Genomic DNA, 25,533 nt, shown 5'->3' with positions numbered 1-25,533 from the left:
AGAATATGAGCTGTTCCCCTCCGGCACAAGCATTTGAATTCATCGCTGCGTCCATCAGGTTTTTAATAGCTGTGGATAAAAGCCATGATAGGCAGGAGGTGTCAGGGATTGGTGTCTCTGCACTGCTAACACTTTGACATGTCCATTTTGTTTTTATTGTCCATTTATTCATTTACCTTTCTAGGAGATTTTTATTCCTACTGAATTTATTGTTGTTAGTTTTGTTTATGTTTTTTGCCATTTTTTCGTCTTTCTTTTTTTCGTCTTCTTCTTGCTGCCACACAGGTGGTTAGCCCAAGACCAATCTCCCACCCTACGGGACAATGAAGTTGAGCTTGATCAGCTTTTGTATTGTCTTTAACTGTTTTGAATCCTTGGTTGTAACTTGTTTGATGTGCCGCTCTCGACACTTGTAAAAGAGATTTTTAATCTCTACGTGGCTCCCGCGTTACATAAAGGTTAATACTTCAGTTGCAGTGGCTGGGTTTTAACCAGTAGAGGGCTGTTGTCTACATTAGGTTCTGAATAATCAGCAACACTAATAAAAGCCATACAGTTTGAGGGTTTGAGAGTTTAGTTGCAAATGTTTGACAAAGCATGATGAAACAGCCGATATGGTCGACAGTCTGAGTGTCTCTGCACCTGCTGTGGTGCACTTTTGGAGGGATGTCGCTTCTCCTGGTTTGGCTTCAACTCCAAGAAAGGAGAAGAGTGGAAACAAAAGCAGCTTTTTCAATCAGCCCTCTCCTCATTCGCATCACACACCTGGCCGCGCTCTGTCTCTCTCTCTTACCCTTTCCTGTCTTACTCCATTTCATCTTTTGTCTCTTGTATATGATTCAGGTCACAGAGAGTTTCTTCATCTCTGACAGCAACCATTCTCCGCTTTTACAGAAGGAGGATCGAGAGATTGTTGTTAGCTGCAGACAGAGCTGATGTCAGTATTGGCTCCTAGTATTGAGTGAAGGAAGTGTGTGTGTGTGTGTGTGTGTGTGTGTGTGTGTGTGCGCGCGCGCACATGTGCGTGTATAGAAGGGCCTTTGAGCCATGGCCCCATTACATGTCCAACGCCTGAGTACACACACACATTCCTTAATTTCACACTTAGCTACCCAGCAATCGCCCAGCACTACAGCTCATTCAGGTCTGAGCACACCACACACACACACACACACACTTTTCCAATGACTACTCATCATTCAAGCTAATGTTGGCTCTATGCAGCACCGCATACTTGTTTACTGCAAATTGTGTTGTCATGGTAACAACTTAACAGGTTAGAGATGGTGTTCAAATGTCAAGAGAGAGAAGGAGGTGCTTTAAAGTACTAGTTCAATGTTCTTCATTTTCCTTTAAGTGAGATGAGAAGATTAAAATCAATCTTACAAATACAGAGTACTATGTTAGTACTATTTTAGCTAGCACCTCTGCTGAAGCAGATTTCAATACTGGCTCCATTTAAGATGACAAACGGGCCTGCAAACACCTCTAAAGTTCAACACTTAACAAACTGTGTCTCATGTAATTATAAGAATACAAAAATGGAACCATTTCCCAGGAAACAGCAGTTCTCAAGTTCTCATCTATCAAGCATAACGGTGCTGCAACTCAGACCATCCAGTCCACGATAACCTCAGCAACCATGTTAACCACATCAACCCTGATGACCACGGTAACCACGATAGCCACAGCAACTATGTTCACCCAACCAAACAAAATAACCACACCAACTATGCTAACCACAAAAACTCCAGCAATAACCCCAGCAACCACAAAAACTGTAACCCCAATAACCATGGTGACCCTGATAACCACACCAACCATGTTAACCACAATATCTATGTCAACCATGATAACCACACAAATCAGAATAACCACAGCAACCATGGTAACCACGTTAACCATACCAACCACCAGCATCTTGACATACAATCATATGAATGCAGTTCATATCCCTAGAAACATGGGGTCATGCCTGAGAGCTCCAGGCTGCAGTGAGCAGGGAAGACTACAAACATGGCATCTAACAACTTGGCATGTTGAGGCTTCAGGACTCCTGGATGACTATAATTTTATTGTGTATTTTGTACATTAAAGTCACTTCTGTTGTTTGGAGTTTCACTGCAACACCTTTTCCTATGAAACTCTAGCAGTAGTTCATTGACTAACAACTTCCCCCAACTGTCCATCAGCATGACGGTGAGCAGGTGATGGCTGCAATTTCGTTTTTGCTGAACTTTCCCTTTAAATTTTATACCAAGAAATCTTGAAGAGATTACCAGCTGGTTCTCACCTGTGTCCATCTGCCAGACGTAAACAGATCCATCAGAGCATCCTACCACCAGGTAGTCATCTGCCGGTCGCCACTTGATAACATGGATTGGGAAGAGGTGTCGTGATGCGAGCATGATGCACTTCCTTTCCCTGAGACTGAGCAGGCCAACAGAGTGGTCGCTGGCCACGGAGCAAACGCAGTGCTGCACCCGAGTCTGCACAGGGAGCACAGCAGTGAGTGGAAGATGTAAATATGACTGTGGCCATCTGGTTTTAAAATCACTGAAACAATAAAAAGTCATTGTTTATATTGTGTGAGATGAGACACGAGTGCTGTGTCGTCTGTGTTTCTAAGACCTGCACTCAGCTGACCCATGAGAGCAAGTGTGCATTGTAGATAATAAACCAGCCTGTAAACATCTGGACGGCTCACTGACAAAACTCTGCTTTCACCTAGCTGGAAACACCTGGTTCAGTCGTTGTGGCGTCCCAGGCCTGAGTCACAGTTCCACTTGCAATATATGAATTAGCATACTTGGTAGGTCTAAGTAGAAGAACAGGCTGCATAAAGACTGGCTCAGGTGGAGAGCTGTCCATGGTGCTTATCCTGCTGCTCTTTGTCCCAGCCCACAGCTTCCAACGAGACCCGTTATATTTCAAAGATTATCAGGCTGAAACGGACGCATGCACCACTATGGGTCACACTTTAGTGAAAGCATAACTCCCCGCAGCAACTATATCTGATGTCAAAGTGACGTCTTTTGCGTGTACAGGAAGCTCCCATGACCAGCAACAGAGCACAAGAGGTCTTACGCTGCAGTTCTCTGGTGGGACAATGAGCTGGGTGATCTCCCCTCCATGGACACAGAAAATGTGCTTCATCTCTCCGGTGAATATATCCCAGACAATGACGGAGAAGTCCACTCCTCCGGACACCAAGGATCGCTGATCATAGCGGGGCGAGACCTGGTAAGGATACAGGACACACGTCACCTTGTTCCGGTGACCTCGCAGTGTGCGATGGGGGGGCCAGCCTGGAGGAGAGATGGACACTGTTCAGACCCTTCACCCTCCACACAGCCCAGGACACTCCACAACCCCGGATGCCTTCCAGATCAAAGCCATTACAGGGGAAAAAGAACACTTCTCATCTTCAACATGAGAGGGATGTGCTTCCCTAACCCTGACACCTCCCACCCTCCCTCTATACCTCCCTCTGTCCCTCTCTGCCCCTTCCTTTCCTCCCTCTACATCTCCCTTCCTCACCTCTCCTCAGCATGTGCTCTCCCTGCAGCAGCTGGACAATGGCGGTCTGAGTGGCAGGAACCAGAATGATGCTGCCGTCTTCTCTCCCACACACCAGTCGGCCCTGGGAGGGGATGTAGACGCTGGCCGTCACCTAAGGGAGCAGGAGACACATGGCATCATGGCTAGCAGGAGTTCAGCTTCATGCATCAACCTGAGGTTGTGAAGAGAAGCACATTCCTCACTCATAACAGCAACAAAAGCAGTTCACTTGATTGCAACCTTGATGGGTTCCTCTTTCCCAGGCAGGACGCTCAGCTGGTCGATGATTCCGGAAGACACTGGAGTCAACTTATTGAAGGCCTCCTGGAGACTGACGGTGGACGACACCTGCAGCTCTGCACACAAACATAGACTCATGAAGAACCAGAGATGAGAGTGTTCTTAGAACCAGACTCCCACCCAATAAGACCCTCAGGAGGAGAAGAGCTAAGCCATGTCATACAGGGAGGGGAGCTGAACCAGGGAGGGTCCCTCCTTTGGCTCAGCCTCTGCTTCCTTCACATCCCACTGTAATCCCACTTAGACCTGAACGACTGTCCCCTGCTCCGAGCGGACTCATACACTAGGTTCCATCATGGTCCCATGGTTCCATCATGGTCCCATCATGGTCCCATGGTTCCATCATGGTCCCATCATGGTCCCATGGTTCCATCATGGTCCCATCATGGTCCCATGGTTCCATCATGGTCCCATCATGGTCCCATGGTTCCATCATGGTCCCATCATGGTCCCATGGTTCCATCATGGTCCCATCATGGTCCCATCATGGTCCCATGGTTCCATCATGGTCCCATCATGGTCCCATGGTTCCATCATGGTCCCATCATGGTCCCATGGTTCCATCATGGTCCCATCATGGTCCCATGGTTCCATCATGGTCCCATCATGGTCCCATGGTTCCATCATGGTCCCATGGTTCCATCATGGTCCCATCATGGTCCCATGGTTCCATCATGGTCCCATCATGGTCCCATGGTTCCATCATGGTCCCATGGTTCCATCATGGTCCCATGGTTCCATCATGCCGCCCTTGACCTGGTTCAGGGTCCTGGACCAAAGACCCCCCCCATGTCAAAGATCGTGCTCTGGTGTTTTTAGAATACTGATGGAAGAAGCAGGGTTGGACTGTGGCTGCTGAAGAAAATCTTTCCCCCTCTATAATGTTTCTGTTCATTTACTCGCATGTCAGCGTCTGTTTGAGTTCATCACAACCACAATTTATACCTGCAATTCATACTGACGAATCAGCTGAGAGCCCTAAAATACAGTCTATACAACAAAGCTGGTTGAGGTACCATCATCAACTTGAATACCTTAGAAATTATCGGGTCACAAAAGCCTGTAGACAAAATAATAAGAAAGGGGCTCAACAGTTCAAAAACCTTTAGTTAAAAAGGTGATGTTCAAATTTCTCAAGAACCCAGGGCAGCCATCTTGGCACCCCTCTCACTTCCAGAGAGAAAGAGCCTGTCCTGCATTTCACTTAAGGAGCAGGCAGCAAGAGGGTCTGAACACAGGTCACCACTTTTTTACTCAAAATACTACTCTGCTGTTCTACTCAAATAAGACAGACAGCATGAGAAGCCAGGAATCGTTGGTTGTGTAGTTATAATTGGTAATAATTAAATGATAATCTTGCTGCTTTGTTGGTCCGACAGTATTTGAGATGATCACAGAACGAAGCCTCACGTTTCTCTGGTTAATCAGCACCTGGCAGCTCCTGAGCTCCTGGTCGGTGACACAAAGACACACCTGATACCAGCCTGATGCCAGCCTGATGCACCTGAAACCAGCCTGATGCCAGCCTGAAGCCAGCCTGATACACCTGATACCAGCCTGATCACACTGCTGGCTCAGAAACCCTCAACCACTTGGAGTTTAGATAATCGCTATATTTTGGACCTGGGAATATGAATTAAACAATTCTATCACCACTTTAATTTTTTTTCAATTTAGACTGTCATTGTTTTTATAATTTGCGTTCTTCAAATTGTTGTCTCCTGAACCTTTAAGGACCACAGACATGAATTATTCCTCCATTTACATCAAATTCATTTTTTATGGGTGCGCAGTAGAAATCAAAACACATCCAAGCCGCTGACTTTCTGTATTTTACATATTTTAGCCACTAGATGTCACCCAGCTGATGTATTCCACCATGTCTGAGGGTTTTCATTTACTTGATGCAAAGGTAACATTTATCATCTAAAAACACAGATATAATACATATTTCAGTAAAGAAAACAACCAAGATGCGGTGAGGAGGATTTCTGAGCTGATTTTATGTGGACTGTTGAGCAGATGGATAAATGCCCTCCTGACCTGCAGCGGTGGACAGTGGCTGGACAGGAGAGGCGTCCGGGATGCTCCACAGCGACAGCCTACCAGCTGAGTCTCCCTGGATCAGAAGCTTGTGGAGGGGCTCCCGCCGGCTGAAGAAGAACCGAGTGACGGGAGGGCAGATCAGGAGCTGGAGGGTGGTGGAGGAAGAGAGATGTGAACGCTTTCTGCATTCATGGCATTCAAAGAGCTTTACATTGTTGCCTGATTCACCAACGAGTGATCAGGAGCATTCAGGGGTTTGGTTTCCTGCTCACGGTCACAGCAACATGGGCATCAAACCAGCAACCATTCACAACAGTTCCGTGCACCAAGTTCAGTTCAGTTCTGTTCCACACTATTTGTTGAGAGAATGACCGAAACCGAGACATTTAAAAATCATGTGGCTGCAAGATAGTGACTGATTCTGCTTGGTTTGACATCTACTGGTCAAAGAGGAAGAAACCACTTGAGCCCCCACAGATGGGGATCGATGTCAGGGATCCAAATATCTGGTCAGCATCAAATTCAATATTTGCAGCTTTGCATCCAAGTTCTGAAGTTTGAGGATGAGGAGGTGTGGGTCCTTACACAGTGAAAAGTGCTAATGTGTTAGCAGTTAGCAGCTCCTACGTTTCACTTAACCCATCTAAACAGTCAGGCCCCTTGAAAAAAACCTGGCTTGAACCAGCACTGTCGCCTAGCGAAAGCTCCATTTGTTCCACTGACACCATCCTGCCTCATGACAGGCTGGCAGAGCTGCACCAGGGAGAAAAAGACTCGATGGGTGAGAAGATGATGCAGTGATGAAAAATGACAGGAGAGCAGAAGCAGCGTTGTTGTCACTGGCCAAACAGACACTGCTGGTTCAGCCTCGTTGTAAGATCAACACTTAGCAGGTGCATGACGTGAGACTCTAAATAAATAAGTTTTCACCGATTAACTGATGGATTTGAGGCAGTGAAAACATAAGTCAAAGAGCTTTTTATCTTTCAACAGGACTTGAGTGAAGCGAGTGCAGGGGCCGACCTGATGGAGCAGTCTTCTGAGTGTCTCACCTGTTTGTCTGAGCGGTCAGTGATGCTGTAGAGCAGCGGAGGGATCGAGCCTTCTTTAGTTTTCCCAACATCGCTGCGGAAGTGCTCACTCGCAGACAGACAGCTGAGAATGCACAGGCACGCACACACACACACACACACACACACACACACACACACACACACACACACACACACACACACACACACACACACACGCACACACACACACACACACAAAAACACGAGTTTACGGTGAGTGAAGAGCAGCGTGTGATGAGCTGAGCAGCGCTGGCTTGGCTGGTCTACCTGGCAGGCAGCTTATAGATGGAACTGCAGCCATCTTCAGTCCATATAATGACTTTGTCTGCAGCAATGAACTCTCCTCCAGTCCAGGCCTGCTCACTGTCGCTGGGCACGGAGCAGAGCAACGAGAAGTCCCCCGCATCAAACACCTGACACACACACAAGAATGTAATGTCCTTTTAAGGTCAGACAGTGCAGCTTTTTTTTTAAAGAAGTATTATCAGTACCATTTCGCTGTCTTACCCTCCAGTACTTGGAGCAGACGACCAGCAGGCTGCTCTGAGTGAAAGTACAGAAGGAAATACTCTGACAGCCCTGACAGTAGATGGGTTTGGACTCCTCTTCAAACACCGGGTCCAGGTCCTGAAAGCACACACACGCCAGTTAGAATCTCACCTGCTTGGTCTGACGTGGCGTGCTTTTCTACGGGGAACGCCTCAGATACATGCGATCTGTCCACCCACAGTTGTTGCAGTGAGTGATGACTGACCAATTGCACTGACCACATTCCTCCGCACATAACCATGCAGCCGCCCACGCCTATCAACGACACAGTCTCCATGGAAACGGCTCTGTTAGACCTGCAGGGCTGCTGCACGATAATCAATGAAACAAACGGTAAAAACTGGGTGTAATATTGGAGCTTATCAAGGCTTCCATCTGGAACCATGCTAGCGTCTCCCATCCACTCCCTCTTGTTGCAGCCTCCCCAGCTGCATGTGTCACACAGAGCTTTGCCCTCACTGGTGACCCGTCCACTCCATCAACCACCCCCAGGACCATGGCGCTGGATCCCTGAACACACTGATGACTTGTCTGGTTAGATTCACTGCTCAAAAAATAAAGGGATCCCATGATCATTAGTGTAACTCCAAGCTAATCACACTTCCAGGACATCAACCTGTTAACAACCATGACATTGAATCAGCTTCCCTCTTCCAGGGGAGAGCAGGTTCCCACTGAGCGCAAGACGAATGTTAGAGCGTTTAACGCACTGTGGAGAACGTTCTGCTGCCTCAAAATCCTCCACCACGACCTGTGTGGTGGCAGGTCATTGAAGGTCTGGGGAGGCGGATCCTTGGAGGGCCATGCAGACCTCCACATGCTAGTGGGAGGGACCCGAAATACTGTCAGGTACCAGGATGAGGGAGGTCATCCAGGCCCGTGTAGGCCAGACACTCTACTTGGACACATCTGCCATGATTCATTCATTCATTCATGATTCATGGTTTAGGTTCCCATTGATCATTCTTCCACTACTTGTTCTCAACAGATCACACTATCTGATTATTTCATTCAAAATCTGGGATGTGTGATTTAAGGGTTCCTTTTATTTTCTAAGCAGTGAAAAACCCTTAAAAAATGTAACCAAATAGCAACTCATCCATGACTGGCAGACAGACAGTCAGTGTGAAAGTCCTGTGAATACCACAGTCCAGCAACACACACAAGATACCAGCATGGCGTTTTGACTGAACACTCAGCTGCTTGGTGGTGTACCTGCATCCTGCTGACCTCAGCGGTGATGATCCAGACTTTCAAAATCCCCGTCACGGACACCGCCACCACAGTGTCCTCTGCAGGAACAAAGATGTCACGGTCAATGTGTCCTTCAAAAATGTTCATCATTATATACACACATATATCAGCCAGAGCTCTTATACTCTGGTACAGCTGATTTATCTCAGCAGGCACGCTGACCTGTCACAGCAGAACGGACCCGACTCACGGTCCAGTTCTATCCATGCTAGCACCACGGAACCACCAGGCTTCCCTGATGTTCCCTCCAATCCTGCTTCAGATATACCTTGTGTCCGGTGAGATCGGATGATGCTCATGGAGCTGATCCAGTCAGGAGAGATCTTGGAGACCAGCGAGTACAGGACCTCCAGGCTGGTGGCATCCACCACAAGGATTTCTGGATAATGGCCGTTACAAAGCAAGCGTCCCTCCCGTTGAGTGCCGATGGTGAACTGATAGAACTGGAGAATGATGGAGGAAGGAGAGAAACAAGATGGATGACAAGGAGAGAAACAGCAGATCGAATCAATCCACTTCTCAACTCACTTTCCATTCAAAAAGTGAAACGTTGCAGGAAACACAAATTTTCACTGGCAGCAACTTAAGAGCGACAGAGAGGAGGAGAGGACGCCACGAGGACGCCACCATCCATCCATCCATCCATCCATCCCTCCACCAGCTACCATCCAACCATCCATCCACTTATCCAGGGTGTGTGTGTTACCTGAATGCCTGTGTGAGCACAGGCCAGCTTGGTGAACTCGATGCAGCGCCCGTCGTTCACATCCCATAAACACATCTCCCTGGAAACACATACAAGCTGCAGTCAGTGCAGCAAAGACTTGTGGGTAGAGGCTGTTGTCACCTCTGCTCTTTGACAGCATCATTGATGACATTTGTGTTGTCTGCAACTGATAAACACATCAGGAAGTAACGGGAGGCAGCGAGAGGCGGGCTGTGGTTACCCAGGACCCTCACCTGCCATCACTCTGGGGGTGGCAGGCTCATGATCCCGTCCACCACAGAGACAGAGTACAAACCTGCTGACTGAGGCGAGATTCAGAGGGACTCACCCGCTCTCAGAGGCACTGACGATGTACTGCTTCTCACTGCAGGCGCTTGCTTTGGACAGACAGGTGATGGAGGCAGTGTGACCAAACAGCATGGCCCGGGGACAGATCTGGGGGGGGGTTCCGTCATTTTTAAGTTACTAAATCTCAGGTACCAACACCTTAACCTTACCACCTGCCCCTGTCCTCACCTCCAGCTCAGGTGTCATGTCCCAGAGGCAGATCTGTCCATCATGGCAGCCTGTTATGATGGTGCTGAAGTCGTCCATCACCAGCAGGCTGCTGATGCAGTGGGTGGGAGCTGTGCGGCCCCAGAGCACTATGGGTAGAACCAGGCTGTTCCCAGACATGATGGAGGCGTCTGAAGAGAAAACAACTTTCATCACTACAACATGGCTGGAGACAAAACCTCCTCAGCAGCACTTGAATCATTCTCAAGAGTCTTCATTCTTTGAAATACTTGTTTATTCTGTTCTGTTGAAGTTTTCTTTCCTGTTAAAACGAATAAATGTACATTTTGAGATGTACATCACTCACAATCCTCCCATTCTATTTTAAGTTACTGTGGCGGGAAACTACTGATTGTCACCAGGTAAAATGAGCTCGGTAAACTTACAATATTGATATATTTAACGTGTCCTACCACAGCCGCTTCAAGCTAGCGATGCTAAACACAGAGAGCGTTAGCATGCTAACCCGCTGACGTAGAGCGCGGAGCAACATGCTAACACTCGCCTCACGTCCATTCTGGACATATACTCGCGTCAAGCTAGCGCCGCTCGTGTGGTAAAGGGCCTACGTCACTGACACCTGGAGAAATGTCAGATATTCCAAATAATACTGTTCGCTCACTGGCACCCACTGGAGGACGGACAGAATGAGCAGGATTCTCGGAAGTGCCGCTTGTGAATGCAGACCGCGGATTTTTAGAGAACCACTAATGAAATACGGTTCCATATGAATTACAGTTCTATAATTACATGGTGTTATTAGCAGCAGAAGATGCTCCGCTCCAGCTACACTACAACCGTCGAGAGTGGACCTATGAGTTAGCAACACGGCTAACGGTATCGAAACACACTGTACATAAATGCGGTCACGAACCAGAGAGCCAAGCCTACTGAAGCATTCCCTCTACTGGGGCTTGCAGCGAACGTCCTCCTCCGAGGAAAACAACAACTGCACTGGGTCGTGTTCGGCTTGTTTTTAGCAGCTTCTCCCTCCGACCAGCCGATCCGCTTCAGTCAGCTGATCAGGCGAATTACGAAGCACATCCGGTGAATATTTTCAAAGTAATTGTAATGATGCGGCAGGGGAGGATTGGCTTCATTGATGCTGAGCTCGAACATTCGTCATTCTAAACTGAAAACAGCATTGACCACAAACAAGTCAGTCTGTTTTCTTCTTTTTTGTTGTGTTCAAATGCAACTGAACTGAACTGCAGGTGTTTCCGCCGGGCTCGTGACGCACAGTGCCTTCCGGCCTTCAAAGTAAAGGCTAAGAGTTATTCACTACGTGTTGTTGGTTTCATTTATTCAGTTGACAGGGGAGACTCAAATCCCGTCAAACAAGTTCCGTATACAACCTTTGGTTGGATAATTAAAAACAACCTTCCGTGAGGGTTTATGTTGTAGAATTCTTCTAGAGAAGGAAATAAGCCTGAGGTGGCTGAAGAGTGAGGTCATCATGGACTGATGAGTGAGGTCATCATGGACGGATCCCATCCCTCTCTTCTTTAACATGGACGTCATTGTGCTCACTAAAAGTCTCACAACAGGGAACATTGGTGAAGGTTTAATCAAATGTAAATAATTGCTCATTTCCTTTCTGAGGAATAAAGCTTGTCGTACATAAGAAGTTGGCTCATGGGTGGTGAAGTGTTAGCAAAGGTGAGAGACTGGACGATGACTCTGAGTGGATGTCTGGAGACTAAAATTCAGCAGCTTCATCTGCTGAGAGACCAAATGAATGGGACTCTTGATGACCAACAACAGCTCAGTTTACTTCAGATAGTATATATTTAATGCTGCTGGACATTACAGCTTCTAACTTCACATGGAGTCAAACGCAGGTTCTGCTGGAAACAGTCAGCAGGCCAGGGGAAGCTGCATCTCCTGCACCGCCATGGGAGCTCGAAAAGAGGAGCAGCTGAAACCAGAACGAAGGTCCGGACCATCCCACCCGTCAACATACAGACTGGTACCACAGCTGGTGTGAGGGTCAATATTGGACCGGTTCCACGTCTCAGGTCCAGAAGATAATAGCCTGTCCACGCTAGCATGCTAGTTATGATCACATGCTGATCTTGATCTCATTCCAGATTCTTCCATGAGATGATTCGCAGTTTTTCCGTTCTGAATCAAGTTCAGTATGTTCAAACACAGGACTGTCATGGACAGAAGGTTGAAGAATGAACAGCCTTATAACAGAGCCAGAACTATGACTAGTGGGGTGGAAAGCCAATGAACAGTTTGAGAAGGGATTTACCAAAGACCTTCATCAAGACTACACTTCAAATCAGACCTGAGTCCAGTCCAGAGACAGGTGGACTCTCCAGGGTTCCTGGAAATTGAAACGTACAGGTTTCCAGGCAGTGCAGTTTCCTTTGCAATCAATAAAGCAGGAAACTTAAGAAAGAATTCAGAGCTTCTTACATCACAACACCTGCACAGAACCCAAACCAATGAGGAAAGTGACGTTTATATTGTATCACACACCGGAGCGTCTTTAACTTTTGTGACATTCACACTCTGGGCATCTATTTCTCTCTTTTATTGTACAGAGGTGTCGTCAGCATGAACCCGCCTCCCGCTCCACCCTGGCGGACCGGTGCTCACAGGGCGCCCAGCTCCTGCAGCAGCCGCTCCTTCTCCCGCTGCAGCTGCACCATGCTCTGCTTGTTCTGCTCCAGCCGGTCCTCCAGCCACTGCAGCAGCGGCCCGCTCACCGCCGACATCTGGCTGCACAGGTTCTTGGTGAACACGGAGCCGTTGTGGATCTTGGTCACGGGGTCCAGGTGCGCCAGGCTGTGGATCTTACGGTAGGTGTCCTGCTCCTCCTGACACAGGATCCGCGGCAGCTCCACCGCGGACTCCAGGCACACTTTGCCGATGGCCTCGCGAGGCACGACGTGGATGGGGATCTCCACGCGCTCGTACTCAGAGCCTTTCTGCGCCTGCACCGACTGGAAGCAGGTGTAGAGCACGCGGCCCGTCCTGGTGTTCTTGTCCTCGATGAAGCAGGAGAAGATGAGGCCGACGAAGCCCTGGTCCAGCATCTGGTACATGGCCTGAGTCCGCACGTCGACGTGGGAGGGCCACACGGTGATGTGCGGGTGGGAGTGGTACCAGCCCACCACCCGCATCGGTCTGCCCGTCATGTCGGCTAACCTCTCAGCCTCCGTGGAGGCCGCCGACAGCTGCTCCGGGGAGATCTCCACCCGGTCCTTCCTCTTGTCCGAGCGACGGAGGATGATGACGGAGTGGATGTGGACGATCCGGGCGAGCTCCACCTCCCCGATGCACAAGCCCATCACCTCCTCCTTCTCCGTGCTGAGCGCGTGATTCATGCACACCAGGAAGGCGTCGGACTCCAGGTGAACCGCGCTCACCGCCATCCTGCTTCCCGAGTCGGACTGGGCTGTTCTACCGGACTGAAGCTTCACTTCCGCGTTCTCTAGTGTCACAACAAAAACACTCCGCCAAACAAGGTTCCGCCTCTCCTGGCTGAGTCTCGTGTGGTGGTGTTTGGCAGCCTTGACCACTGCCCCCTGCAGGGCGAGCGTAACCTCATACTGTTACACGTAAGGGTGACGTAAACAGGAAGAGTGATCAGCTGGTGCCCGACATTTTTTAAAAAACTTTATTCCAACTTATTAAAAATAGAAACAATTAAGGTAAATTAGGAGATGTTAAAGCAGCTTCTAGAAATAAAAGAAAAAAAACAAAAATAGTAGATAAACAGGAGAACAAAAAGAAATGTGAGGGTCTCATTCCAGAAGAGCAAAAAGGTCCATAAAAAGTAAACCGTCCCTGGGCATTCCTGTTAGTCATGTGACACAAGGAGTTTTAGTAGGGCTTGAAATCGTTCCTCCATTTGTTGATGTGGAACTTCACCTTCAGGTGTTTGCACCTGTGAATAAAATGTTTTGCGTGCGAAATTAAATTGTTCACCAAGAAGTCCAAGTTCTTCTCCTTTAACTGAGCTCCCACTTTAACAGTTCAAAGGGTGCAACTTCATTTGTTTGGTCCATAACCGGCTCTGTAAGTGCAACCAAAATTCCCAAACATGCACATGATCCAAGAAAATCTGTTCCACCGTTTCAATGGCATTCTCACAAAATCCACACGAGTTGTTGTCCCAATTAAATCTTGTATGTAGGAAGTGGTTGGATGGATAAAAGTCATTCAGTATTTTAAATGTGACCTCTTTAGCTTTGGGAAGTTGTTGAGTTATTGTTTTAAAGGGGGCTGGAGTGGCTTTAATTACTTTATTGGACTCTCTAGTTGAGCACTGAAGGTTGGATTTAACACAAAAGTTTTCATAAGTCAGGAAATTACCAAGTCCATCAGATGAGAAACAGCCCAAATTCCTTTATCCGACCAAGATCCTAAAAACAAGGACTTACGACTGGTCAGAACACATCTGTGGTTCCACAGGGGGGAACTGTGAGGAGTAAAACTGTTTAAACTTCAGGTTCCAGTAAAGGAGAACTTGTTGGTGAAAGTCCTACAGTTTCACAGGCAGTTTACGTCCATCTTAATCACAGCGCAACAGAAAAGTTAATTCCTCCCACTTTTTGAAAAACTGCACTGGGACTGCTAAACCAAAAAGAGTCTTTGTTCGCAATAAATGAATGGCGCCATTTTGATTTTAGAACACCGTTCATAACTGAGAAATTGGGAGCATGTAAACCACCCTCTTCAATACTCTTGACCACATCAGCTCCTCCAATGTACTGGCATTTGTTTTCCCAAATAAATTTAAAGTTTAAACTACCGATAAGTTTAGTCAATCTGTCGGACATTTCAAGTGAAAAGGCAGGATAAGTAACTCTAGAGTCAAGACAGACTTTCCATGTTAGACAGCAGGAACCTGCCAGGCACAGTAACGTCCCTCTCTCCTCCTGACGTTTCTCTCTCCCTTAATTCTTTATTTCTGGTACAACAATACCTAAGTATTTGACTTGAGTTTTAATCACAATGTTACATACTGAGAGCGCCGGCTGATCATGAGGGGCCAATATTTCACATTTATCAATGTATAGTTTCAGATCCAAAGCTTTGGAGAGTTGGTTGATGGAAGCTAATACTTTGGGAATTTGCATTTCATTTTTAAAAAAATAATGTTGTAAAGTGGCTTACTAAAATATTACTCTCCAAAATGTTTATTCCTTCGACACCATTATTATTATTTTTTATCATAATCGATAAAAGCTGGGCCACTAGAGTAAACAGTAAGGGAGAGCTGTTACAACCCTGTCTAACACCCAGACAGACCGTGAACCGTACCTTCCTCTGGTTTCAGCCCCCATCGTCTCACTTTTAGCCCCTGATCGTTCCTCTGAATCCCACCCTTCACAGCAGTATCGCTACACCCACCCCTCCTCCACTCTGATTGCTGCCATGAGGAGACCAGAGAGTCCACGCTCATCAAACCATCCATCCATTTTCTTCTGCTTATCCTGTTAAGGGTCGTGGGGGGGCTGGAGCCTATCCCAGCAGCTTTCAGGCAAGAGGCAGGGTTCACCCTGGATGGTCAATTTAGAGTATCAATCAGCCTAGTCTCCATTTGGATGTCTTTGGACTGTGAGAGGAAGCCGGAGTACCAGAGAGAACCCACACAGGCACAGGGAGAACATGGAGACTCCACACAGAAAGACCTCGTGCCCCAGCTGGGGCTTGAACCCAGAAGGCGACAGTGCTGACCACTGCACCACCGTGCCACCCCCAAATCAAATCAAACACCCTGAAATGTAAAAGCTTTGACGTTCTCCCGTGAAGGTCCACACATGCACAGCCCAACGTGGAGTAACGTCCCTCTGAAACATAGTGGACAAGTAGCACACACCAAGAGCTGTTTTGAGGTGCTGCTCCCTGGACATGAGACATCAACGTGTCAATCAGTAGTCATGGTGATGATCTCAGATGTGTGACTGGTGGGCCACCACATCAGAGTTTGCATCTTCTGTGCTCTTTTGATCTTCAAAGCTATTCAAACATTACAACTTGACTTACAGAATAATGCGTGATTGTGTCTATCACGACTTTCTGTCCAGCCGCCACCTCTATTCACAGGCCTAAAACTCTCAATGTGCTGAACAAACTCAGTGTAACCTTCACGTGACCGACCCCCCCCCCCCCCCCCCAAGCCGCTGCTGGCTGGACTCCCCAGAGCCACGAACTATGCCGGGCTCGAACCCCTCCGCTACACCCGCGACAGCCTGAACTAATCCGGCAGGTGCTACCATAGACAGGTGCTACATGCACGTTGAAGTCCATTTCCCTCAGACAGAGGGAAATGATGAATGTGGTTTAAGAACTACAACAACCAGCAGCCTTTGCATCCGAGTGACTTTCCTTGTTGCCTGGTAACCACTCTAAACAAGATGTACGTAGAGTGTTAGCCGGACAATATTCTTCACTGCCAAAGTAAGAAAAGAGCAAAGAACGACACCAAGAGAAACGATAAAATAACTGTTCTTTTTATTGCACTGGCAATTAAACAGCTCGTCTTGTTTTGGCAAATTTATAGACATTATGTTTATTTGACTGAGATGACCTGGTGTTGGTTTTACAGAGGGACAAGAACTCAGAGCTCCGAGGGAAACAGCGACGATGTCCGGGAACACTGAAGGTATTCGGTCGGAATAACGTCTAGTTAGTTTTAGTTGTACGGCGCCAAATCACAACAAATGTTCTCTCGTGACTCTTGACTAGTAGAGCAGGTCCAGCACCACTCCTTCAATGAACCTCCACCCAACAATTCTCCATCAGCAGCACATCCTGCAACAGCAGCCACCAAAACCTTCCTTTAACAGGCAGGAACGTGGAGCAGATCCAGGATCAGTGGGGACGGAGGTCTGTTTTGACCGGTTGGGGGGAAAGAGAGCAGGGCAGAGACAAAGACAGATAATGGAGGAAGACAGATATTCAGAAGGAAAGAGAGGGACAGAGATAAAGAGAGAGAGAAAGGGAAGAGACTGATGGACAGACGGGGAGGTGAGCAGGTGGAGCTACGGGTGGCAGCTGGAGCCTCTTCAGGTCTGCAGCCTCCTCCAGCAGCAGCACCAGGGATCTGGGAAGAGGGGAAGGACAAAGACTGGAGAAGAAGATGAGTTAGTAACACGTATGAGTACAGAAGGAGGAGAGAGAAGCCCAGTGCATCATGGGAGATCCCCCAGCAGTCTAAGCCAATTGGAGCCTGATAGCTGAAGGTTCTGACTCCCATTCTACTGTTAGAGACTCTAGGAACCATCAGGAACCCTGCATCCTGGAGTGAAGGGTTCTAGCTGGATAATAGGAGACTATGAGCTCTGTCAGGGATGAAGGAGCCTGACTGTTGAGGACTTTGTATGTTAGAAGGAGAATTTTTAATTCTATTCTAAATTTGACAGGGAGCCATGCAGAGAAGCAGTCCAGGAGAGACCTGGTCTCTTCTACCAGTTCTAGTCAACACGCGGCAGCAGCGTTCTGGACCAGCTGGAGAGTCTTTAGGGACTTATTAGTCCAGCCTGATAGGAGGGAGGTGCAGTAATCCAGCCTGGAAGTGACAAAAGCAGGGACTAGTTTTTCTGGATCTTCTTGAGACAGGATGTGTCTGATCTTAGCGATGCTACGTAGATGGAAGAAAGAAGCACTGGAGATTTGTTTAATGTGGGAGTTAAAGGACTGATCCTGATCAAAGAGAACTCCTAGGTTCCTCATGGTAGTGCTGGGACCAGGGTGATGTCATCCAGGGTTCCTGTCTCATTAGACAGGGTGTTTCTAAGGTGTTCTGGGCCCAGCATAAGAACTTCAGTTTCATCAGAGTTTAATAAAAGGAAATTATTGGTCCTCCATGTTTTCATCTCCTTCAGACAGGCCTCCAGTTCAGTCAGCTGGTTTGTTTCATGAGGATCATTGATGAGTACAGCTGTGTGTCGTCAGCATAACAGTGAACATTAATGGAGAGTTTCCTTATAATGTGACCTAGAAGAAAAAGGTCTCGGTGAAGAGGACTGGTCCAAGCTCAGACCCCTGTGGAACACCATAACTGACTACAGTGGTCTCAGAGGGTTTATCATTCGTGAGTACAGTAACTGAGATCGATCTAGTAAATATGACCTGAACCAGTTTAGTGCAGTTCCTTCAATGCCAATGACAGGTTCCAGTCTCTGTAGAAGCATATGGTGGTCAATGGTATCAAAAGCTGTACTAAGACCTAATCAGACCAGCACAGAGACCAGTCCCTCATCTGATGCTAGTAGGAGGTCATTGGTAACTTTGACTAGTTCTGTTTCTGTGCTATGATGAATCCTGAAACCTGACTGGAAATCCTCTAATAAGCTGTTGCCGTGGAGACGTCACACAGCTGTTTAGCAGCTGCTTTCTCCAGAACCTTGGAGAGGAATGGAAGATTTGATGTTGGTCTGTAGTTGGTAGAACTTCTGGATCCAGGGTTGCTTTTTTGAAAAGGGGTTTAATTCCTGCTACTTTAAAGGACTGTGGGACGGAACCAGATACCTGCGACACATTGATCGTATCTCAGAGAGAGGTGCTAACGAGGGGTAGAGAGTCTTGGAGCAGCTTAGCTGGGATGGAGTCTAGGAGACAGGTGGAGGTTTAGAGAAGGAAATTATTGTGCTAAGATCATGAAGGCTGATGGGAGAAAAACTATCAAAGTTTGTGTGTGTGTGTGTGTGTGTGTGTGTGTGTGTGTGTGTGTGTGTGTGTGTGTGTGTGTGTGTGTGTGTGTGTCTGGTCCTCCAGCAGCCTCTAAGGCCTCTGAGGCTATAGGTGCCATGTTGTCAGCTGATGGCAGGAGGAGGAGAATTTTCTCTCTAATAAGGACAATTTTGGAATTAAAGAAGTCCATGAAGTCTTTGCTGCCCAGGGAAACAGGAATGCTAGGTTAAGTAGAGCTGTTGCTCTCTGTCAGTCTGGCTCCAGTCCTGAAGAGGAACCTGGGTTGTTCTTGTGTTCCTCTATTAGTGCTGAGTAGTCGGCTGCTCCATTTCTACGAAGGGCTTTCTTATAACTTTTGAGGCTGTCTTGTCAGACTACATGAGACTCCTCCAGTTTGAAGGAGCGCCATATTCTCTCTAGTTTCTGAGTTTTTTTGTGTCAGCTGTCTGGTTTCTGAATTGTACCAAGGTGCTTGTTTCCTTTGATTCATGGTTTTGTTTTTTAGTGGGGCAATCGAGTCCAGAGTTGTTCTTAAGGAGCCTGCTGCTCTATCTATAAAATGATCAGTTTGGGAGGGGCTAAGGTTGACAACAGTGTCGGGACATGACACTGAATTTAGCACCAATGGAGTTGTTTCCTTAAATCCAGCTGTGGCCTGATCAGAAACCACCGTTTTCCTGAGTGGAGTGTCGTTGATGAGTACAAATTCAAAAGTGATTAACTGATGATCTGATAAAAGCGTTCTGTGGAAATACAACTAGATGTTCAGCTTCAGTTCCACATGTTAGGAGGAGGTCGAGGGTGTGGTTGTGGCGGTGAGTCGGTTCATGGACAGACTGATGGAAACCAACTGAGTCTAGAAGAGAGAGAAATGCAGCACCAGACTGTCGTTATCAACATCCTCATGAACATTGAAGTCTCCTACAATCATGACTTGATCTGATTTAGAACTAAACTGATAGAAACTCTGAGAATTCAGATCAGAATTCAGAGTCAGGACCAGGAGGACAGGACACAATGATAAATAAGAGTGGCTGTAGAGTTTTCCAGGTTGGATGAGACAAACTGAGAATCAGGCTTTCAAATGAATTGAAACTTGTTTTGGGTTTGGGATTTATTCCTAGACTTCTGTCAAAAATGGCAGCAACTCCACCTCCTGGGCCAGAGCCTCGGGGAATGAGAGTGTGAATGTGACTGGAGGAGTGGATTCATTCAGACTAGCATCCTCATCCTCACCAGCCAGGTTTAGGTGAGACAGAGCAGGTCAACACAACTGTCAGATATCAGTTCATTCACTGATTCAGTTTTTGGTATCAGAGGTCTGGTATAATAGTGCACACCTAATTTCCATATCATCTTTTGAGAGAATTTAGTGGTTGTGGTTATTTTAGATCAGTATTTCTGATTGACTCCTCTACAAGTAGAATTGGAGAGACTAAACGGACGAGGTGGGGGGGGGGGGGGCAGACACATGTTGGTGTGTCCCAAATTGCATATTTCCATACTACATACTTAAAATTTAGAATATACTCAATATGGTATGGGTAGTATGGAAAAATTGAGTCGGCAAAAGTACCCGGATGACGTACTCAAGCCGGTCAACATTTTGAGTATGCAACTGTGGACACTCGCAGCACTCATTTCATCGACAGTTGTGTTGCGAGTCGTCTTTACATTAAATAACGGGGACAAGTTTGAAATTCTGTGTGGACACGGGTTTGAAAAACTAAAATGACTTGTCACCAAAATGTTTTGCTAAATAGATCACATGAATAAACTCGACATACCGTTGACCTTCAGCCAACAGAAGGAGGACATCGCGTTGTCGACGCCGATTGAGGCGTAACAATGTGCGATGATCGTACATTTTGCTGTTTTACTGCATCAAAAATCCACAAAATGCGCAGGCAAAAAGGTGGCGGTAATTAGCTGACGCTGATGGCGCAAGCCGGTCACAAATCGGCGTAGAAGAAGAAGAAGAGATCACGTCATCATTGCCAGTGAGTGCACCTGTACCCTTGAAACTCACGCACTGCACGATCGAGTACATGGTATGCTTGCTGTACTCAATTTGAAAATTTGTATCCATGAAGCCCACTTGGTTTGCTGGACGCCACCTTGACAGCCAGCAGTTGAACGATGACATGCGGCTCAACATGTAGTCGCTGGTCCCATGAGGCAGGGGTCCAGGGAACAGACGGAGTCCGACATGGTCTTCGCAAATGTACACAGCGACTCAATGTTAGTTTTTGTGACCTGACTGCCGTAGTCGGATGTCATTACCACCGACGTGAAGAACGATTTTACCATGTTGACATTTACTTTTAGCCAGCGGTTTTAAATTTGAGTCAGCGTCGCCCGCCCTGGCCCCTGGAATGCACTTGACTATGGTTGCTGGTGTCGCTAATTTCCCGTTTCTCAGAATGGAACTTCCAATTTCTAGAGTTGTTTTCTCGGCGGGTGTGTCGGCGAGTGTGGTGAACCTGTTAGAGATGTGAAGCGGTGGTTGGTCACTGACAGCAGGCTTCTGCTTTGGACTATGCTTCCTTCAGACAGTCACCCAGCCGCCCTGGGGATGGAGGCCCCAGCTGCTCGAGAGCTGCCGGGGGCCCACTAGTCAGGACTAAGCTAGGAGCTAAGCTAAGGCGGTCCACACCAGCTAACGGGGGCTGGCTAGCTCTAGTTGCTAATTGTTTGGATCCATCAGTGTGGAGCAGGTGCCAAGCCTCGCCTCCAACGCTACAAACAAACTTCATTTACCACACTTACCAGTATCACTAAAGGTGGCAGAGGAGTCGCTAAACATGTGGCACACTGAGCAGGAGAGAGGAGAGCGAGAAGAAGAGGCCATCGTTAGCTTGGAGTGGAGAGTTTACAAGGCAGACAGACTGTCGCTACAAGAGAGATGGTCTTTTCTCCTTTGGCTGAATAAAGCAATCAGGTATGGAGTTTTGGCAGGTAATTGGTCAACAAAGTAAGGAAGTAGCAGGGATGATCACACTTTGGCCAGCGCAACAAAGCAAGGCACGACGTTCAGCAACCACAGAAACAGGAGGTGAGGTCACACGCTCGCCACAACCCAGGCAGAGGAAAGCAGAGTGATGGTCTTCCATTGTTGGGGGGCTGCACTCAGCGCATTGACACGATTGGAGAAGTTGGTCTGACATTTAAAATCCATGTGAACGCGTTAGTCCTACTAAAGTTGCTCTATTTGACGTCGGGCTAGCATCGCTATCATGAGATTTTGGGATCGATTCATTCAGGTATGTTCATGCTTCAGTTGGCGCCACTTCGGCCAAGGTGTGTTCCGTAGGTTCCGCTGCAGTCGTTGATCCAGAAATCGAAATCCCATTCTGGACGAGGAGAATGGACAGGATTGTCAAGCTTTAGTCAAAATGATTTGAAGCTCAGCAGGGATGGCGCCTGCTCCCTTGTTTGGTACCTGAAGCAACAGGCGAGCCAGAGGACAGTTTGATTTACACGAGCTGTCAACTGGGCCGACTGACACTTCCTGATTCTTGCACACTGGGACAACCACAGTCGTCCAGTTAAAAGGCCTCATCGAGATATAACTACCGCTCGATTGCAACACGTTCGTCACTCTCCAGACACTTTGAGACAACAACAACAACAAGCTCATTCTTGTCCTGTCAGAAATAAAAATGTTTGCTGATTTGTAGAGAGTTCTGATGCATTTAGAGAAAAAAATTCCACGACTTCTTCACTATTTTACACCTTTAATGAAAGTTTTCATGACCATGAAAAAGAAATCATACATTCACCTCAAATGAACAAGCTACAACGTGAAATGCAGCATCAACATTTATTAATAAAATGAATGTCAACAAAAAAGGTTTTTCTGCTGAACCTTATATGTACCAGTATGTAGACATTTATGAAGGAAATTTACATGACTGTCCCAAAAAGTATATATTTATTCATTCTTATTCCATGAGACTCTCCAAGTCCTCCTTCCTCTAACTGGTGTCGCTCCAGTTCCTCTCTCTCTCTGTTCCCTCTCCTCCTCATCCAACTCAAAATGTTCCAAATCCTCCATCTCTGTCTGGAGTCTCTCCATCCTGCCCCTCTCTCTCTCTCTCTCTCTCTCTCCATTCACTCCATCTCTTCCCTCTCTCTCTCAATTCACTCTCTCTCTCAATTCGCTCTCTCTCCACTCTTCATCCCTCTCAAACTGCTCCAGCTCCTCCCTCTCTCTCTGGAGTCTCTCCAGTTCCTCAAAATGAGTACGATATAATCATCTCTTTCTCTGCACTTGCATGAAGTGAACATTAATTAAAACTTTGAAAAATGCAACACTCTGACACAATGCCTCATACTACCTTAAGCAGCGATATATTTCAGTGAAAACGGTCAAACTCATGCACAGTTCCTTATCTGTTCTCGTCAAAACCAAGGATTTCACATCTTTCATTCATTACAATTCTCGCCTTAAGCGCTTCCAAAAAGCGTCTCGCCACTTTTGCCACAACTGTGGCGGCTTCCCGATCAATAGAGAAGCATCGGCTGGGAAAATCACCATGAATCAATGAACTGCTAAGAATCATGCAACAGCAGATGAGAAATAAACTGTTGTGTGCCAGTTTAGCCTCAAGTGCATTTTCATGCTCTGAATTTAGAGGACAGAACATAGAATGTTGCATAAACTTGAAGTTACAGAAGGATTTCAGTCAGTTTTCCTCAAAATAAAGGAAAGATCAAAAAGGAGATCGAGACACTTGAGAGGAGGACTTGGAGCAAGTTGAGAGCGGCGAGGGGGAAGCAGAGCCACGGCAGAGAGAGGAAGGAGGAACTGGAGAGTCTCATGGAATAAGAATGAATAAATATACACGTGTTGGAAAAGTCATGTAAAATTCCTTCATAAATATCTACATAGTGGTACATGTAAGGTTCAGCAGAAGAATCTTTTTTGTTGGTATTCATTTTATTAATAAATGTTTATGTTGTGCTGCATGTTTTAGCTTGTTAATTTGAGGTGAATGTATGATTTCTTTTTCATGGTCATGAAAATTTTCATCGGGCAGCACGGTGGTGCAGCGGTCAGCACTGTGGCCTCACAGCAAGAAGGTTCCAGGTTCCAGTCCCGGCTCCATCACGGGATCTTTCTGTATGGAGTCTCCATGTTCTCCCTGTTCCTGTGTGGGTTCTCTCTGGTACTCCAGCTTCCTCCCACAGTCCAAAGACATCAAGAGGGGACGAGGCTGATTGATACTCTAAATTGACTGTAGGTGTGACTGTGAGTGTGAATGGTTGTTAGTCTCTATGTTGGTCCTGTGATGGACTGGTGACCTGTCCAGGGTGAACCCCACCTCTCGCCCGTAGATGCTGTGATAGGCTCCATCCCTCTGTGACCTTTCACAGGATAAGTGGAAGAATATGGAAGGATGGTTAGAGTCCAGAGAAAACGCTCCTCCTTTGCCCAGGTTCAAGATGAGCACATGTCAAACTCTGATATACCGTGAAGACAAGAACCCGTTGTTCGCTGAAGTTACTGAAAGCTTCTCTCTGCAGATGTCTACCAGACCAAGGAGCTTCACTCCAGAGCCTGCGTCACCCCCAGCACTGACACCCCGCAGGACCTCCTGCACCTCTCGTATCCTTCGCTGAAAATGTGTCTCATCAAATGCCGCTGCAACTGCAACTGCTGTTGCTGCTGGTGTTTTGGGGGGTAATCAGTTGTATTAGCAAGACTAATAGATCACTTCTGGGGTAGAGCAGGAAATAGTCAAATAATTCAATATTAAAGAGGACGGATGAGGTGATGGGATGACTAAAAACACAAATATACTATGGTAGAGTCCTGGAAAAGTTGAGGAAGTAGGATAAAAGCTCAGATATTCACAAATGAACGTGAACATAGACATGCACTCCTTGTGAGCACAGCACAGCAATATCATCCCAGGAAACTGTTTTTTTTAAATGTGGACAGAAATATAGACAGTTTGATGTCTGCTGAAAAAAGCCTGATCCACTTTGGTCCCAAGGGTTGGATCTGGAACAACGAAGACTAATTGATGAGAAGGTCTAAGGTTCTATGATGGCTCATAGAGTGTAAGGAGGTCCATTACATATTCTGGGTCCAGTCCCAGATGAGCTTTAAAAGTAAGCAATAACATTTTAAAATTAGCTCAAACATATGAGGGGCTAGAACAAGACTAATGTGGTCCCAGTGAAACCCAGCTGCAGGCGAGGCAGGAGTCAGGGCCTGCCTGAGCCTCTCCACATTATTGACAGCAAATAAACATTGGTGACGAGGGCATCGTCAAACATTAGGTCTTAAATCCTTCATTGACTTCGACGAGGACGTTCTCAGTCTTTTAGTCATTCATTCGAATTAATACGAGCAATTCCTAAACCCTTGGTGTCATAATAAAGTTATCTTGGTCCTTCATTCATGCTGTGTTAAGCCACTCCTTTGGCTATGACAGCGGGCGCAGGGCCAACCTGAAGCTGCTGGATGACACAACACTGATGTATATAGCAGGTAACCAGGTGGTGCTGCTGGACACTTCCACCAGGCAGCAGAGATACGTGCGCTCCTGCAGCGGCCAAGGTATCGGCTCCATTGCGGTAAGAAGTCAAGTCAAGTCAGTTTTATTTGTAGGCACCAAATCACAACAAAGTTCTCTCGTGACTCTTGACTAGTAGAGCAGGTCCAGCACCTCTCCTTCAATGAACCTCCACCCAACAATTCTCCATCAGCAAGCACATCCTGCAACAGCAGCCACCAAAACCTTCCTGTTAACAGGCAGGAAGGTGGAGCAGATCCAGGATCAGTGGGGACGGAGGTCTGCT

The 25,533-nt window shown here is 47.1% G+C and overlaps 3 protein-coding genes across 6 annotated transcripts in view; 1 reads left to right on the top strand and 2 right to left on the bottom strand.

The window, feature by feature from the left end:
• Positions 1-11,135, bottom strand: part of wdr7 (WD repeat domain 7) — an 83,330-nt gene extending 72,195 nt beyond the window's left edge. Inside the window, exons 1-14 of one of the 2 annotated variants that reach the window (XM_086186531.1) lie at positions 10,940-11,135; positions 10,027-10,196; positions 9,839-9,945; positions 9,490-9,568; positions 9,052-9,226; positions 8,745-8,821; positions 7,488-7,607; positions 7,248-7,393; positions 6,960-7,062; positions 5,905-6,052; positions 3,802-3,917; positions 3,541-3,673; positions 3,088-3,308; positions 2,294-2,489 (exon numbers count right to left, since the gene is read on the bottom strand). In XM_086186531.1, the coding sequence (XP_086042657.1) occupies positions 2,294-2,489; positions 3,088-3,308; positions 3,541-3,673; positions 3,802-3,917; positions 5,905-6,052; positions 6,960-7,062; positions 7,248-7,393; positions 7,488-7,607; positions 8,745-8,821; positions 9,052-9,226; positions 9,490-9,568; positions 9,839-9,945; positions 10,027-10,185 (1,780 nt within the window). In that variant the 5' untranslated portion in view covers positions 10,186-10,196; positions 10,940-11,135. The remainder of the gene's footprint in view (positions 1-2,293; positions 2,490-3,087; positions 3,309-3,540; positions 3,674-3,801; positions 3,918-5,904; positions 6,053-6,959; positions 7,063-7,247; positions 7,394-7,487; positions 7,608-8,744; positions 8,822-9,051; positions 9,227-9,489; positions 9,569-9,838; positions 9,946-10,026; positions 10,197-10,939) is intronic. The other variant, XM_086186532.1, reaches the window with a different exon arrangement.
• Positions 11,136-11,294: 159 nt separating this feature from the next.
• On the bottom strand, positions 11,295-13,548 carry brcc3 (BRCA1/BRCA2-containing complex, subunit 3). The gene has a single exon (XM_086186534.1). It carries the CDS (start codon positions 13,449-13,451, stop codon positions 12,669-12,671), a length of 783 nt encoding a protein of 260 aa, XP_086042660.1. The 5' UTR covers positions 13,452-13,548; the 3' UTR covers positions 11,295-12,668.
• A 2,900-nt stretch (positions 13,549-16,448) lies between these two features.
• The window catches only part of cfap44 (cilia and flagella associated protein 44), a 30,782-nt gene continuing 21,697 nt past the window's right edge, over positions 16,449-25,533 (top strand). The window contains exons 1-4 of one of the 3 annotated variants that reach the window (XM_086187749.1): positions 16,449-16,485; positions 16,634-16,690; positions 24,250-24,331; positions 25,146-25,308. In XM_086187749.1, coding sequence (XP_086043875.1) covers positions 16,672-16,690; positions 24,250-24,331; positions 25,146-25,308 — 264 coding nt within the window. In that variant the 5' untranslated portion in view covers positions 16,449-16,485; positions 16,634-16,671. Of the gene's footprint in view, positions 16,486-16,633; positions 16,691-20,301; positions 20,721-23,986; positions 24,162-24,249; positions 24,332-25,145; positions 25,309-25,533 lie in introns of those variants that run through there. The other 2 variants (XM_086187752.1, XM_086187751.1) reach the window with 2 other exon arrangements.

This window comes from Aulostomus chinensis, chromosome 19, assembly GCF_037954235.1.
Source record: "Aulostomus chinensis isolate RoL2024-O1b breed Wild chromosome 19, RoL_Achi_v1.0, whole genome shotgun sequence".
In the NCBI taxonomy this organism is placed as follows: domain Eukaryota; kingdom Metazoa; phylum Chordata; class Actinopteri; order Syngnathiformes; family Aulostomidae; genus Aulostomus; species Aulostomus chinensis.
Note: the sequence above shows the minus strand (reverse complement) of the source record. Positions and strands in the feature narration are given on the sequence as shown.